The following is a 16,390-nucleotide window of genomic DNA, read 5'->3' on the forward strand; positions in this document are numbered from 1 at the left end:
CAGTCTTAATTGATACTAACTTTATAAAGCAGTGCTGCAATAAGAGAGGGCTCAAGATGCGAATTTTACTGCTTTGGAAGGAAAACAAAATCAGTAGAAACCCCAAGCAGGCAGTCTCTACGAGATCTGGGTTCTTCATTCATCCCAACTGTATGCTGCATGATATATTGCAAACACTTTTTTTGCAGGGAGACTGAGTAGCTTATTCTCAGTACTGAACCAGAAGATGAAAGACCCAGACATAGCTCTTTCATTTGAGAGCCCAGGACACAGACAGCTTTGCTCTGTAGCAGCTCTCCACTCCTACCTCAGGAAAGAGGAATGCAGTATGAATTATGGCTATATGGGTCCCCAGGACGTTGCCATCCACAGAACTGACATCACGTTCAGATATAGCTCTCCTTCCCCCTCACTACCTATGGTTGAGCGGGTTGTTCCTTTCTAGAAAGCCAGCCCAAAGCTGAGTCCAATCACTCAGGCTAGGACAAGGGAATTTGCTTAGCTAAATCTCTATTAACATGATTAAGCAAGGCAGAAATCCTGACAGTTTCCTTCCAGAATCTGTATCTATTTCCTCCTCTTCTACTGTAAGCAAAGTAGTTTCATGAGGATGTGATAACAGAACATGAGTTATCACATGAACACTTACAAATTTAAATGAAAAAGCCCTTGATGTGGAAAGTGCTGTGAACTCTACTACTGAGCAATCAACCTTTATTTGCCTAGCTGGTAGTACCTTGAGCAGAAGTTATTTGCTTTAGTTTCACCTGAAGAAAACCTGGTTTCCTACTGAAGTACTGCCTTTTTATAAGATGTAAATTATAGAGGGTTTGTTGTTTTTTTTTTTAAAGGAGCCAAATGGGTACAAAACACCATACCAACACAAAGCTGAGTACCTCATACTTACTGATTCTTCCAAACGATTCTTTTCTTCCCATTTCTGTACTCTTTGATTTTGCACTTATTTAAGTATACTAGATTTCAGCATTTACTGGTTTTCCCACATACTCCAATGTACTTCGAGTGACTAAAACGTAACCACAAGAGGGAAAACTACTAGGGTGACTGTTGCTGAGGAGGAAAAACCAGCAACCCAGGTCTGGTTCACTCAAACGGTCTGATGATTTGTATTTAAAGTGTTGAGACTTGGAGTCATCTGCTCTGATTATACTGGTGCAAGTCAACTGCGCTTATGAAATCGGATCTGGCACCATGAAGAGGACTGTCCCTTCACAGGATACGAGTAATGGCCACTTGAGTAAACGCAAGTTACTCATATCCTGCTAGTGGACTGATCTGTCTCTGTACATTCACGCACATTTTTAGTTGCCTCCAGGAATCTGAAGGCGAATCTCATTTGTTACCTAATGAAACTAATTTCATCAGATATAGCACAAGCATACTGAAAAACCACTATCAGTCATACACGAGATATAACCAATGCAGCATTTCTTAAGTTCTGCTTGGTTAGGGTCCACCTCTGAACACTCACCATTCACCACACAAACCGCAGTCTCCCTTAGTTGGCTACGGTACATTCCCAGCTGATTTGCCCCAAGTCTTAAAGAGCAATTTGACCTCGCCTTTCTTTATCCACAACACTCTTACTTGTCAGTCTTTTAAACTGAAGTGACTCCCAAAGAGCGGGGTGGCAAGTTGTACGTTTTCCTCAGAGCCTGAGAAGTTATCTTTGCTTTTTCGAAACAGAAGTGAACTATACATTTCTCACTTTAACGGCAAATGTCTGAAATAACGAACAAATAATGACCAACCAGCCAACCCTGGTGGGCATCTGAAAGTGATACACAACTACTTAGTTACTATTCAAGTTTATGTATACAGTTACCCACAGCGAACAGATAACATACACACAGACATTACATACATACATACACACACATGCTCTTTGAAATACCTGCAACAAGGTTATGCTACTAATTAAGAAATTAGATTATTCTGGTACAAAATACTGTAAATTATAGGTCTCGATAAAGGGTACAGCAAAGGAAGATGAAGTCATAATCTTTGAAGACTGAATGCACGGGAAGAGTTGAGTGACCAGGCTGCAGAGATGGGATAATCCAGAGTTCCGCAGGAACAAGCCACACAGTTTCTACTAAGTCTATAAAGTCTATTAAGTCACGGTAGTATGATGACAGGAGAATAAAAAAAATCATCAGCTGATACCGAGACAACCGTAGGCCTACAAGCCTGACTGCAGCAGAAGTCAAGAGGTTCTGGAGGAGGCAAGAGGTTGCCTCTAACAACAGGCAAAAGGTTTTGGACCGTAAAGCAGCACGGGGTAAGGTGTAGCACCAACTAACCAGGAGCAAGCAGCACCGCGCTAACACGACAACTCATTGCTACGTAACGAAGAGGCAGTAAGTCTAAGCTGGACTTCAGCAAAGCGCCTGATACGGTGCCGCGCGGCTCCAAGGCTGGCGGTGAGTTAGGAAATATCTGACACGCAAGATTTATATGGTTAACAAGAAAAGCGTGCGCTCTGTAGCAAGTAATACACCGTGTTCAGAGAGAAAGCAGTGGGCCGGGGCCGCGTTACCCCACGGACGGGTCTGGAGCCCTGGACGCCGGCAGCCCCCAGCCGCCGAGCGCGCCGCAGGGGTGGGCAGCGCGGGAAGGTGGCGTGAAGGGAGCCGGCGGCGTGAAGGGAGCCGGCCGCGCTCACAGTCGGGGGTGAAGTTCGGCGGCCTAACAAGGAGAGGCCATGGGGCTTAGAAAGCCGCCGCCAAAACAACCTGGGGAACCCCGGGGCGGGCGCAGCCGCCCCCCGCTCCGGCAGCGACCCCGGCGACCCTGACCCGCGGGGCCGCCGCCGAGCTCCGTGCGGGCCGGGGAGCGGCTCCCCCGCGCCGGCACCGGGCTGAGGGCAGCCGCGGAGCCGCTCGCTCCGGTTTTCAGCTGAGCTTTCATCACCCTGCTCGTCAAGGCACGCAACAGATTGCGGGGGAGAGCGCCCATCGGCCAGCGGACCCGGCTTCCAGATCCGCCACGAACTCGCGTGTGCGGGCGGGGGGGGGGGGAGCCGCCAAAAGCAGGTTTTTAAACCCGGACGGGCAGGGCTCCCCGCCCCCCTCCCCCCCCGGCTCTGCCCCACGACCGGACGGGCCGCGGCCCCCCGCCGGCCCCGGCCCCCGGCCGCGTTCGCCGCCCGAGCAGCGGGGCGGGAGAAGCCTACCTGCCGAGCCGCCCAGGGCGTCCTCGCTCTCCAGAACCCCTCTGTGCTTCGCCCCGCGGAGCTCCCCCTTGGATTTCCAGACGAGCTTTACCATCTTGATCATCTCGGGCAAGTCCCAGGCCAGGGTCCCCTGCTGATAACCGGGCAGGCCGCCCATGGGAAAGGGCACCGGCTCTTCCCCCGTCCTCCTCCGCCTGCCCGGCTCTGCCGCGGGGAAGAAGCGCTCCAGCACCGGCATCCTGGCCCGCGCCCCCCGCCGAGGAGCCGCAGCCACCCCCCGGGCCGAGCAGCCGCGATGGGCATCCAGAGCGGGCGGGGGGGGGGCCCGGCCGCCCGCCCGCCGCCCCTCGCAGGGGGCCCGCCCCGCCGCCGGCCCCGGCCCCGCAAGGAAGGAGCTCCGGGCTCCGGCCGCCGCGCTCGCCGCCCTCTGCGCGCCCTCAGCCGGGGCGAAGAGGCTGGCGGGCAGGCGCGGAGCCGCCGCTCATCCCGGCGCGGCCCTGCGCCGAGCCCCGGGGGCGGGGGCTCGGGCCGCTGCTGCTGGCGGCGGCAGAGCCACCCCTCACGCCCCTCCGAGCGCCGGGGAGGAGGCGGTTTGACTTTATCCGCGCCGCGATGCCGCGGGGGAGCCCCCCCCCCCCCCCCCCCCCCCCCCCCCCCCCCCGCCTTCCTCCTCGCCCTGGCCGGGCTGGCTGCGGAGCCGGCGGGGCTTTTGGCCGCTCAGTCAGCCCCCGCGGTAGCGGCGGCCGCCCGCCGGCCGGGAGGAAGGGCGGTGATTCACCGGCGAAGGTCCCTGCGGCTCGACGCGTCGAGGGGAGGAACGGGGGGGAACGGAGCGAGCCGCTGGAAGCGCGGCTTTGGGGAGGGTGCGGGGTCTGCCCCGCGTCCTCCTCGCGTTGGCTGCCGAGCTCCGCCTGAGCGGGTTCGCGCTGGGACGCTGCCCGGTGGCGGCGGCCCGCCGGAAGGCGGTTACCCGTCGCTGACCGTTAACAACAAGACAGAGCCGCCCGGGGCAGCCCCCGGGCCCTGACGGCGATGCGGCGGCGTGCGGGGCTCTGCGGCCGCCGGCCAGCGCTCCCCGGGACTTGCGGGCGCCTTCGGCCGGGCACCGCGGCAGCAGCCGTCCCTGCCCCGCCACCCCTGCCCGGGAGGGGCCCTGCGCTTCCCAGGGCTCTGATTTTGCCCTTAAACAATATAACCCTTTTAGTCTGCTGGTGGGGCTGGTCGGGGCTGTAGCCCTGGGTTTACAGGCGGGGGGAGGGTGGGCTCTTGCACCAGCACTTAGTTTTCAGTAAAACTGCTGAAGAAGTGCTTAACAGGGTTTTAGTGAGCGTTATAATGTCTTCTAGCACGCGTAGTTAATACATTTGCTGCATTCAGGTTACGTTCAATGTTCTGCCTTCTCTCCAGATGGAAGAACAAACTGGCAAACAGGCAGGATCTTCCCTCACAGAGCGAGAGGAGCCCGGAGAATGGACTGGAAGTTAAGAAACACCCTTGCACGCAGACGGCGGAGCGCACAAGCCTTCCCTCCGCATGCCAACATCGGCAGGGGCAGCGTGCGGTTTCCCATGTCCTGTGGTCCTCTGACATGCTTATCTTAATGTTCCCACCTCAGGCAGACAACTCTAATGCTTTTAAAAAAAACAAAAACTAGCCCTGTTTTGGCTGTAGTGCTGCATTATTAGCCTTCTATGCTTTCAGGTGGCTCCGTCTTGAAAATCGTGAAGTTCTTCCCAGGTGTTACACTAGTGCTGTTGTACTGTTCTTTTGCGGAGTCTGTAGCATCAGGATATCCTGACTCTTGGAACAAAGGGGTTAAGAACAAAGAAAACAGATGATGTGCAGTACAGCAGCACAAGCATTAACACATTCATGCAATGTACGGTTACAATTTTAAGGAAAGGCAAATTTTACTGGTTTTAAGTTTGTGTGGCTTTTTGTGATGTTTTAGGTTTTTCGTATTTGTGCAATTACTTTTAAAGCGATGTTGTTCCTGTTAGAGAGGGATAAACCAGGCAGCTGAAGTCCAAAAGACTTCGAAGACTACTTGCCTACTGGGCAAGATAAACCTTACACCCCAACAACTTCATTTTGGTTTTGAGCGACGAGGAGCTGCAGTAACCTTTTTTTTTCAGTTACGGTTTTTCATTTTTGTTTACCTCTGCACTTCCTGCTCCCCGCTGGGACGAGGAGCAGCAGTGCCAGAGTACAGTGAAAGAAAGGCTGTCCTTGTGGCACTTCCAGCTTCACGGGGTGAAAGAAGTGCCAGGTACCTTGGAAGAGAATGTATTCACAGGTGCCCAGCTCAATTTTTAGATTAATATCTGAACATACAGGTCTTTAAAGTAACTTAACCACTAACCCTCTTGATAACATCAATAGCAATCTTCTGTGTTTTCAGAATCTACACTGCCTTGTTAGATCCTTAAAACTGTGACAAGTTTTTGTACCAACTGTAGTTGGGTCACTTGGGTATGTATCAGGCACTCAGAATCGAAGCACTAATTGTTGTATCAGTTGTCACAGTTCTACACGCGGAAAGAAGGAGACCAGTCAGAAAACAAACTGAAACTGTGATCAGTTGTTGTCATAGCTTTAGTATTTCAAGAAGCTATGTAATAAAACTCACAAACGGTATGTATTTTTTTCTGGGAAAATTAGTGTCTAATGAAAGCAACTACTCTAGATAGCCTGGGTTTTTTTTTTTTAACCTGCTTTCTGCCCAGTTTAAGCATCAGCGGTTGTGAATGAAAAAATTATGTGGAAAATGGTGCCTGGCATTAATGGGCATGTCTGTAAATTAATACATCTTATTCTTACTAAACTTGTGCTTCACAGTTGTACTACAATTCAGTGATTACTTATCCTTAATTCTTCCAAGATTTTGCTGTTACCGATTGATTTTCCTTTTGTCTTTTTTGTTATAAGAATGGAGCCAGATAAGAGCTGCTCACAGGAAAGCCTGGAAGACATATATTTGATTATGAGGTTTTTGGCATCAAAAATCAGCTGTAGCTTCACTCTCAGAGACTTTTCAGGCACAAAATGCTCAGATTTTGCAAGTTCTCTGTTTCTCTGACTTCAGTTGTGCTTTGGTGATTTACCCGATTTGAAGATGTGACCTCAACATAATGCTTTTCATTGCACTGGATGGAGAAAAGCCATCAGAGTTAAAACATAACATACTCCTACACAGCAATGTACCCAGCAATTTGTGACTGCATTTTAAACAGTCCTTGAGCAGGCTCAGCTCACCTAAGGCTTCTCTTTTGCATTCTCACTTCCAGCCAGACTTGAAGGAAATCTTTCAACAGAGATGGATGGCTTTATTGCTGCTAACTGTGTTTCTCTCCAACTCCGAGTCAAAGAAGCTTAAGTGTTACACGAGAAATATAAGTGTATTAGCTCTGGCCTCCATTCATCCTGAGAAGAAATGCCAACGAAAAGGTGAACGGAGTCACATCTGAAAACCTGACAAGGCAGTGCGTATTTTCACAGGTAGGCACGAGAACTGGAAAACACTTGAGGAAAGGAATACTGCGGTGGGAGAAAAGGGAAGGGAGTAAGCTGACAGATTAATAGCTGGTGTTTCATAATTGGTGTCTCTTAAAAAGTTTTACTTGTTTGCTTATTCACTCCAAAGTTATGTACTAAGAGCAGCAGCAGCAGAGTTGCATGCCAGATGGTAGAGGAAGTGCCTCGTGTATCTTTCCAGTCTACTGAAGCCTGCAGGGCCGTCATTAACCCACTGCTCTGGTTTTCATTGCAAGTCCCTTTCTTCCCCTTTTTGCTTTTCCTTCCTTCAAAGAAAAAGGAGGGAGGGGGGAAGAGAAAAAAAAAAAAAAAAAAAAAGCCATGGTTTAAACTGGCAATAGCACCATCCTTTTGGCTCTGAGCTACCCTGTCCTGTGCCAAATATACTGTCTCCAGCAGCTCTCCCACAACAAATCAGTCCAGACACACAAAAGCTGTAAAAAAAGAATGGTGAAGAAAGATCCTTGGTTCTCCCCCTTGATCCCCCCAGCCTTTTCCTTTTGCTTCCCCCCCCAAGCTTCGTTCTCCAGCAGTGACCTCCTGCTTGCCAGTACTGTAAGCGATACTGGGACCTCCAGCTTGTAACTTTGCTGACAGCTTCCTTAGAGTACGGGCGTCTTTGCCTTTCTGTATTAACAGAGCATTGTAAAGGAGAAGTTGTATTCTATTATTTCTCTCACTCTTATCTGATAGCTGATGTTTGAAAAAATGGCTCGTAAATTAGAGTGGCAGATTCATTACTATTGGAAACTTTGTCTGTTCCTTCAGCTAACCCACACCACTGCATTGTGTCACAACTTGCTAAGAGTACTTTCCCACACAGACACCTGAAAAGATTTGATATTGTCTATTTATACAGCACATTATTAAAAAAAAGATGGAGAAAGACTACCAAAATTTTTCAGCGATTAGCGAACACGAAGTACTCCAAATGTAGAGACCAGTTTCAAAGACTATCAGCTACCGATTTTTAGAAAGTGTAAAGAATGTGTCTTTAGACAGCACTTATTGGCGGAATCATCTTAAATCAGTAGTCACTTATGAAAAGTACACCTTTGCCTCTGTCCTAGGGGTCGCAGAGCCATGCAGAGACAATATGCCAGGCCATTGCCTAGGGTCGGAACCAAGCGATGATGCCATCACTGGGATCGAGTTTTAGAAGGCTTCAGGGGTATGACGTGAGATTAAAATAAAAGAGAAGATTGCGAATGCTGGGGCACACTCCTTAAACACATAAAGTAAAAAACCAAAGGTGCTGCATGTTTGCAGGGTAGCCTAAAAGGAGAAATGGAGAAAACAAGAATGTGAGTGAGTAACTTTTAGAAGGGACAAGGAAGCAGAGTGCCTAAGAAGCTTTAAGAATAGGACAGAAGAAACAAGCAGGCAGAGTTATGTGGAGCTTGCAAGAATTTTTCTAATGACCTCCTGGAAGGTTTCTTTCATTGCTTTTAAAAACTTAGTATGATTTTCTTCTTCTTTGCCCCACATTTGTCTCATTCCAGATGTCTATTATTTTTAATTTTATTCTTACTGATACGAACAATTACTCTTAGGTACCTCTAGCATTGCCATTACTTTATTAATATGAAGAATTTTATGTTTATTTGGGGACAGTTACTATGTCTTTGCTCTAGACTGGACATACTAAATTCTATAAACTGTACCTCAGACCTTTTTTGTAACCCTGATATTATTTTAATATTTTTACTGTCAATTCTCAACAATTTACTAACTTTTTTTTGGATGCATACTCAAGGTACATAGTAGGAGATTTTTTTATCTGCTATCATCTCACTGTCAAGGGTAGTGAAATGAATTGCTGAGGGAATGGTAGGATACACTACTTGTTACTGCCTGAGCTGCGCACAGCATTACTTCTTGGGAGCCTCACCTACCGGGAAGCACAGAAGACAGGCAGTGATGTTCTGTGTGTTCATGGTAATCTTTTGGTTGTTGTTGTCACAGTCACTCAGACTCCTTAGAAAAAGGTTCTGGAAATGGAGGAGTGAGGATTGCTTGAATTCTGGGGGGCAAGGAGCCAATTTCTTTTTCATTCTTAGCACATGTGAGATAGCACATTTTTATGATTAACAATTTGTACTACTAACTAAGCAAAAATGCTTGTGGTAAAGGAATAAACAGAAGTCCCTAACTAATTGGAAACAGTGAGGTTGTGTAATTTTTCCATTGCCTGCTTTGGAAAATTAAAAGTTCAGTGTATTGAATCTGATGCTTAAAATCTCCCACAGTACATGGTGAATTTCTGTGTGGCTTTAAAGGAAATAACAGATAATAGAGTCGTCTCACCTTTATAAACCATAATAAGAAACTAATAATGACAAGCTGAAGGAGAAGTAAGAGGGGAATTGCCAGAACTATGTTTAACTGTGTTACACAATGTATCTGATGGACACCATTAGTTTATCTCCTCCCCCAATTCATACATGCAAATGAGATTTACCTGAACCAAGGTAAAGTCCAGAGATTTAAGAAAAACTCATTGCCATCCCAAAAGAAGCTGTTACGCAGTGATCATTGCAAAGGTTTTGCAATGGATGCTTAATAATGAACTAGGGTAATGGAGTGGGAGGTTAAGAACGCTGCATCTAATTGAAAATGTAGGCAGAAATCAGGGAGACAGAAAATAATAACCTATTTTACAAGATAATGAAAACGGTAGTCATCATCTTTATAGAATAACCCTATAACAAGAATAACAGCAGCATCCTGCAGGATTGCTTTTTGTGAAGAGGTAAAAAAAGGCTGAGTAGAAAAGGGGACCAACCAGATGAGAGGCACATATCTCTTAAATACATAACTACTCTTAAGTAACTGGATAGTCTCAATGAATTCAAAAGGATTACTGCCATCTTAAAAGCTGAGGATGTGCATACATATTTTCTCATTTGGGCCAGACGTATCTAAAAATTACGGCAGCGGTTTGAAAGATGGGAGATGCGCCACATGTGAAATGTTTCTTCTTTCACCTATAACCTTAATGGGATGGCATTAGAAGCTGTATAGCCTACGGTACCCTTGCCCTTTATAGTATATGGAAAAGACTTGCAACTACGATTTTGTCTTTTCCTGCTTTTTGAAATCATGAAAAAAAGCAAGTAGTCAAAAAATCTGCATTAAGTGAGATCTAGTTGAATATTTTGTCAAAGAAACAATAGTGCAGTAAGAGTAAATAGGATATAAATATAATGATAAATACAGAGGAATAATAGGGCTTGGTCCTTCACTTGTAAATCAGGTACCACAAGGTCTGATAACTTAGCTTTTCCTTTTACCTTTCAAAATGGAGAGGAAATAACATTTGACTAGGAACAGAAGCACTATTTAAAATAAAATGAATCCATATTTCTTAACTTTTTAAGCTTGTTAGATATTCGACGGCTGCACATACTAGTATTGCAGAGTGTTTACCCCACGTTATTCTTCATTTTTTGTCTTTTTGACTTTAAGGGTGAATTTATCTCTGTGTGTAATCCCATTTAGACCCTATAGTGAGCTTTAGGATGGCATAGGTTAGGGACAGGCCTTGTGCAGATCTCTCCCAAATTTATTCCTATTTGCAATGCGAGAGTAAAGCAGTGCAACTGAATTGGATTTTTCCTGATGGCATATGTACATTCTGATTGCAGACTTGTTACTAGCAGTGACTAAATAAGCTTGATACTTTGGACAGGTTGAATACCTAGGCCACGAAATTATAGTGGAACAAATACAGATGTGTACTGCAGATTAAATATCTGTGGTACTCGAGTACCATTTCTACGTTTATGCCCATGTTGTTGCTACACTTTGTGTGTCTACATTTTGTCTGCACATCAGCTTTCTGGTGATGTGCATACCCCAAAGCTGAGGCTATTTGGCCTTTCACAGAAGTGCTACGGCGTCATTTCCCTCTTTGCATCTGGCATGACAGCAGCGAGTGCAGTTTGCTGCAGGAATGGACAGGGCGTACAGCTGGGAAGTCGTGGGAAAGGTCTGACAATGATGCACAAACACCCTAGTGATAAACTAAACTCCCTCTGACCTAGTTTCTCATGACTGCAAAATCAGGCCATATTTACTGTAATCAAGCTCTTTGCATTTCTTACAAATGCGTTTGTGTAAATGTAGCTCCACCAGTGTCAGCAGCTTTGGAGCTCTGCTGTCACCCCTGTGCTGGCATTTTATTACCATGCTATCAAGCGCCATTGATAATCACACAAACACATGTCGGTTCCTTTTCTTCACTACAGCTTCCACTTGAAATGTAGTCTTGATGAGAATGCTGAAGAAAGAAAAAAACTCTGAGTAGACAGCCTAGGAGGAAAAGCTATCTGTAACTGGTTAAATGCATCCGCTAGATCTGCAGATGGGAGCGAGGCTTTCTTGAAAAACTGTTTCTCTCAGACTTACTTGGGCAGGCTGCTCGCTGTAATGCTCTCAGTTCCAGCTGCTATACGCTTTCCAAGATATCCTGACCATATGTAAAACCATAAATGTTTTCCAATGTTTCCTAAGATATGTTACGATTTCTTTTTTTTTTCCCAATCCAGGCAATCACACATCATTTTGCAGGGATCAGCACAGCTCTTATGACAGCAATAGTCACTTAGATGCATGGTACTTGAAAGATTATTTAAAAAAATCCCTAATTGATCAAAACCTTAGTAAAAGAGGAAAACATTCAGATTATTTTGATAACATGGTCATGCCAATACTGTACTGTATACAGATTTTTCCCAGACTGTTGCCACACATAAAAAGGTGAGATTTGGTCATGGTATAGACATCTATAAAGATCTCTTTCCATCAGTAGCAGTGCAATTTTGGAAGTTTTCAGGTGAGACAGTCAGGACAAACTTTCTGTCTCCCTGTCATTATCTGTTCAGTACTAGGGACTATATTTGCCTGTGCTTGATCTGTTTTTCTGAGGTCTGCAATATCATATGCCAGGTCAATTAGAAGTCATCACCAGTTACTTAATCTCACAATTTTAAGACTTTCGGGTTACTCTCTTTAGCTGGCCTTCTGGTGACAGAGATCCTCTAGAAGCAACAACAGAAAACCCCTTTTCAGCCACATTTGGGTGGGATGACAGAGCTAAACGTAAGAGTGATTACTCCCACAAACATTTTCTGCCACCCGCAGTTGCAGTCTGAAGATGCTTAATTCAGAAACCAAGCTCAGATCCTTAGAATGACAGGTGCCCTCTTCTCTCTATAAGCATGGGTTTGGCAAAGTGTCACCCTTTTTTGGAAGTCTGCAAAGATCAGAGAAGCTGACTTGAGGAGATTGCTGTGTGTCTCCATTAGCCAAGGAAAGAAAATTTTTGTGCTCAAGGGAGCACTGAACTGCCAGGGACAACTGTGCTCCCTGGTTCTGTATTCGCTTTCCATACAGCTCTGTTCACGCTCTGGAGTGCTTTGAAAAGTGGAGGTGTTACACGGTGTTTGTTACTGTGTCCCAAAATCAGAGTTAAAAAAAAGTCCAAACGATGGTCTAGTCTGTCTTCTTGCGAATGCCTGTTTGTTTTTAATGGCATATTATGCGCATACTAAATAAGAAAAATGGTTTCTGTTATTTTTATCAGGAACTTCTTATGCACTTCAATGAAACCCATTATAGTTTTTGCTGTTATTTTTAAAGTATAATATCAATGTTCAAGTAATACCAGATGAAACTGGTTTCAGCCGCCATTAACTTTGGCTTTTCAGAAAGGGAAAGAAATCCTCCAGTTTTTCCAACTTCAGCTGGAACATTGGCACAGGAAACAATTTAGTGGGTCTAGCATGCAAGGAAGTGATGTAACTTTTACCATATTGAGTGACTGTGTGGAAAAAAAATCAAACATCAGTTGGCCTATCACCCTATTAAACCACTAGTTTCTTATGCCAATGAATTGGAAAATGAACTGCATCTCCTCTGCTGACATTTGCCATCTGCATCAGCTGTTTTTTAATGGCTAAATCTCAGGTTTCCAACTATGCCATCGCATGTACTTGTAAAAGTCCAATAGGAAATACTTATTTGTTTCATTTTTGTATGAACGTAAACTTCCTTCTCTAATCACAGCATAGCCAGAAGTGCATGCTCATCTAGGGCTGCCTGCTGATTCCTGACTATTTGCTTTTAGAAAAACACGGTACCTTAGTTCAGAGTACAATTGCTAACATAATAAAAATAATGTTAACAGTGGCAAGTTGGGAAGCAGAATTTGTTTTATGAAAATGTCAGACTTTGTTTTTATTAGAAATTAGAAATTAAAACCAAATGTCCGTCAGGCAGAATCTAAAAATTTGCAGTAAATTACTCCTGAGAAAATATTTTTTTCCTTTTGATGTAGCGAGTAGTCTGTTGAGATAACTTCAAAACATTGCATTAGAATAACAGATACTATAAGCTGATATTTGAATAACATTTAACCTGGTATTTGAATAATATTTGAATAAACACATTAGAATATTAAAATCTAAATAAATTAACAAAACAATAGCAAAGGAAAATTACCGGAAAAGGTCAGAATGTAGTGCTGGTTGTTTTCTTAACAAAGTGAGAAATGAGAAGCAACTTTCCCTCGTTGAAGAAATGCTAATAAGAGTAATTTTTCCAGAAAATAAATTGTAACACTGCCTTTTTTGAGGCAAAACTACTCCACTGAAAAAATTTCAGCTTGCTGTAGCCATCTTATTGAATATTTTCGTGGAAGCACGAGTAAGCACTGGACAGTGTGAATGCAAGAATGAGGATGCATTTGGGTAAAGAGCTCGGTGGCTTGCTGGTGTCTTGTGTGTGGCACAGAAGAAGTAGGACGACACGACAGCATCTGTGTAGCACTCTGAAATGTCTTTGAACCAACAGTGGTAAAAAAACAGTCTTAGGAAAGACTAAAGACCAATGGGATATCAAGTACTGTGGTAAGAGGAACTGGCAGAAATTTCCCTGTTGAAGCCATGCTAAGCTGTGGAGAGATAAACAGGAGGGGATGAATGGTAAGAGAGACCTACATACATTCAGTGATTGGTAGCTATTTACTATGGTTAATTACTTTTATTTTATAAAAAAGTTAATGAAAGGTGCAGACATTTATTAAGTAGGTGGTAGTTGGTCTAGACAACATGAAAAATACCAACTTTGTAGATTATATATTTAAATCTTACAGACAAATAGAAGTTTTATTTAACATGTACATCAATTTTAGGTTATTTTTGTCATTTCCTGGCAGCATAAAGCCAAATATAACTTTCCTAATTGCTTTTTTTCTTTATTACTAAATGCCAATATACCTCAGCGTGTACGTGGGAGTACAAATCATTTTGGATTAGATCAATTTGATAACAGATGTCTGTGTAGTTGGAGCCTTGTTTCACTAGACGTTATATGGGCAGACCCTAATTATCATTCAAAGGTCAGTGTAAGAAAAAGGGAGTCTTTTACAGCGCCGACTTTAGATACTCAGTTTGGCCACTAACTTAAACAGGAATGAGACAGTCACCAAGGGTACAATTAAAAATACCCAAATTAGCCTTCTACTCCGAATCACTGTATCACAGAGCCTGTGTCTTCGCTTTGACTCAAAGAGAAGCCATGGGAAAACAGCTAGATAATTTAACCAGACAAGTTCAAGAAAGGTGAAGAGCTACTGGAGAGAGTCCAGCGGAGGGCTACAAGGATGATGAGGGGACTGGAACATCTACCCTACGAGGAGAGGCTGAGGGAGCTGGGCTTGTTCAGCCTGAAGAAGAGAAGGCTGAGAGGAGACCTAATAAATGCTTATAAATATCTGAAGGGTGGGTGTCAGGAGGATGGGGCCAAGCTCTTTTCAGTGGTGCCCAGTGACAGGACAAGGGGCAATGGGCGCAAACTGAGGCACAGGAAGTTCCGTCTGAACATGAGGAAGAACTTCTTCCCTCTGAGGGTGATGGAACACTGGAACAGGCTGCCCAGGGAGGTTGTGGAGTCTCGTTCGCTGGAGATATTCAAGACCCACCTGGACAAGGTCCTGTGCAGCCTGCTGTAGGTGACCCTGCTTCGGCAGAAGGGTTGGACTAGATGACCCCCAGAGGTCCCTTCCAACCCCTACTATTCTGTGATTCTGTGAAGTTTTGTGCTGATATTTGGGTAGGCTGCTTGCACCCTAAATGACAGTAATGCACAGTGGAATAGCATTTGGCACAGACCAAGCGCCCTAACTTGTAACAAGTGCAGTTTAACAATTGTTTGGTAAAATTCATCACATCTTTGGCAGAAATCCAAGCAACCACACTTTCCTTCTTCATGTTTGAAATGTTCCATTGCTTTCTAAATAAACAAATACTGGAGTAAGCTGTGTGCTTCAGTTTCTGCTGAGATCAGAAGTGGAAGGATGAGCACAGTGCGGAAGGTGCTACCCTTCGGTTGTTTCCAGGGAGGAGAATCTTATGAGAAAATTCTGATCTTAGGTTTTCTGTCTGAATTCCAAGATGCTAAGATAAATTGAAACAAACATCCAGAATTAAAAGTATTTTTTTTTAAATAAAATGTACTCACCAAATCTTTTGAGGTTTGCCTGTTACCTACTTAAACACATCAGCAATATTTCTTGAAAAGTATAGATTTTGCAAATTCAGACTTTGAAGCTCTAGAAAACAGCAATTGTAATGGCTGTATGAATATTCATAAGTTAAGAGAATAACTAAATCAGTCTTGTTTTCAGCAGTTTTCACAAAGTCAATTCTTATTTATGGGGTTTGACTGTATTAATGGCATTCACTCCTTTCCCCTCTCCTTTATACAGTCCTTATGAGAAAATAAAGGAAAATGATCTGTGCTTTTGTAATGGTCTTACGTCTCTACAGATGTCAGCTCAAGAGTATCCGAAAGATCTGCCACACATTACACACACTCTTAAAAAGCAGCGTGCTGCTTCTCTGAGCAAATTCGAATTCAGCTCCCTGCTCTACCACATTGCCTGCGTGATACTAAGAAATTATTTTTTCATCACTGTGGCTGTATCTACGCTGCCTAAACTCAGGAGTTCCTCCTGGTTCTGGGGCTGGTGATGTGAAACAACTCAGGGCTGGGATGAGATCTAGAGCCTACTTCTCCTTTCCCTCTTGCCCTCTGATTTCTCTGGGAAGAAGTCCAGGGATGTAAGCTGTAAAAGCACCCTGATGCACTGGATAATGTTGGTTTATTAGGAAACCAGAACTAAGGGGCTTGTAGCATCTCACACCTGCCAAATTGTATAACGGTAACTGTTTTCTTATGACTGAAACAGGAATAGTGTTACCTTTCTTCAAAGGAAGAAAGCAAACTTAAATGTTAGGAATAATGAACCTTTAGCATACTGTAGTAACAGAGGCCTTATACCTCTTAGAATCGCCTTATACCTCTTTGAATCTTCAATGTGTTTTTAAGGATCTGGTCTCAAACATAGTTATTCTGGACTATCAACATTTATAGCTATCTGGTCACCCTCAGGGTTTGAGTGCAATTGGCAGGACAGTACAAATAACAAGTACATGTCGAAATGTAACACTGTTAGCCAGGTTCAGAAATGGTGGTGTGTTTTTTCAGGCAGTGGAGTAGGAGTTCATCACTTTGCAATGCCGATGAGTAATGCAGGTAGCACTGGCAGCCCTGCATGACCTTGCAAAGTGCTGTCTCCCCGGCTGACCTCCAGGC

General features: G+C 44.5%; 1 protein-coding gene across 3 annotated transcripts in view; it reads right to left on the minus strand.

Moving 5' to 3' along the window:
• PDE7B (phosphodiesterase 7B) overlaps nucleotides 1-16,390 on the minus strand; it is a 188,184-nt gene that overhangs the window by 86,366 nt on the left and 85,428 nt on the right. Inside the window, exon 1 of one of the 3 annotated variants that reach the window (XM_075413985.1) lies at nucleotides 3,197-3,511. The exons of the other annotated variants lie outside the window; for them this stretch is intronic. Coding sequence (XP_075270100.1) covers nucleotides 3,197-3,434 — 238 coding nt within the window. The 5' untranslated portion in view covers nucleotides 3,435-3,511. Of the gene's footprint in view, nucleotides 1-3,196; nucleotides 3,512-16,390 lie in introns of those variants that run through there. 3 annotated transcript variants of the gene reach the window in all.

This window comes from Opisthocomus hoazin, chromosome 2, assembly GCF_030867145.1.
Source record: "Opisthocomus hoazin isolate bOpiHoa1 chromosome 2, bOpiHoa1.hap1, whole genome shotgun sequence".
Classification (NCBI taxonomy): domain Eukaryota; kingdom Metazoa; phylum Chordata; class Aves; order Opisthocomiformes; family Opisthocomidae; genus Opisthocomus; species Opisthocomus hoazin.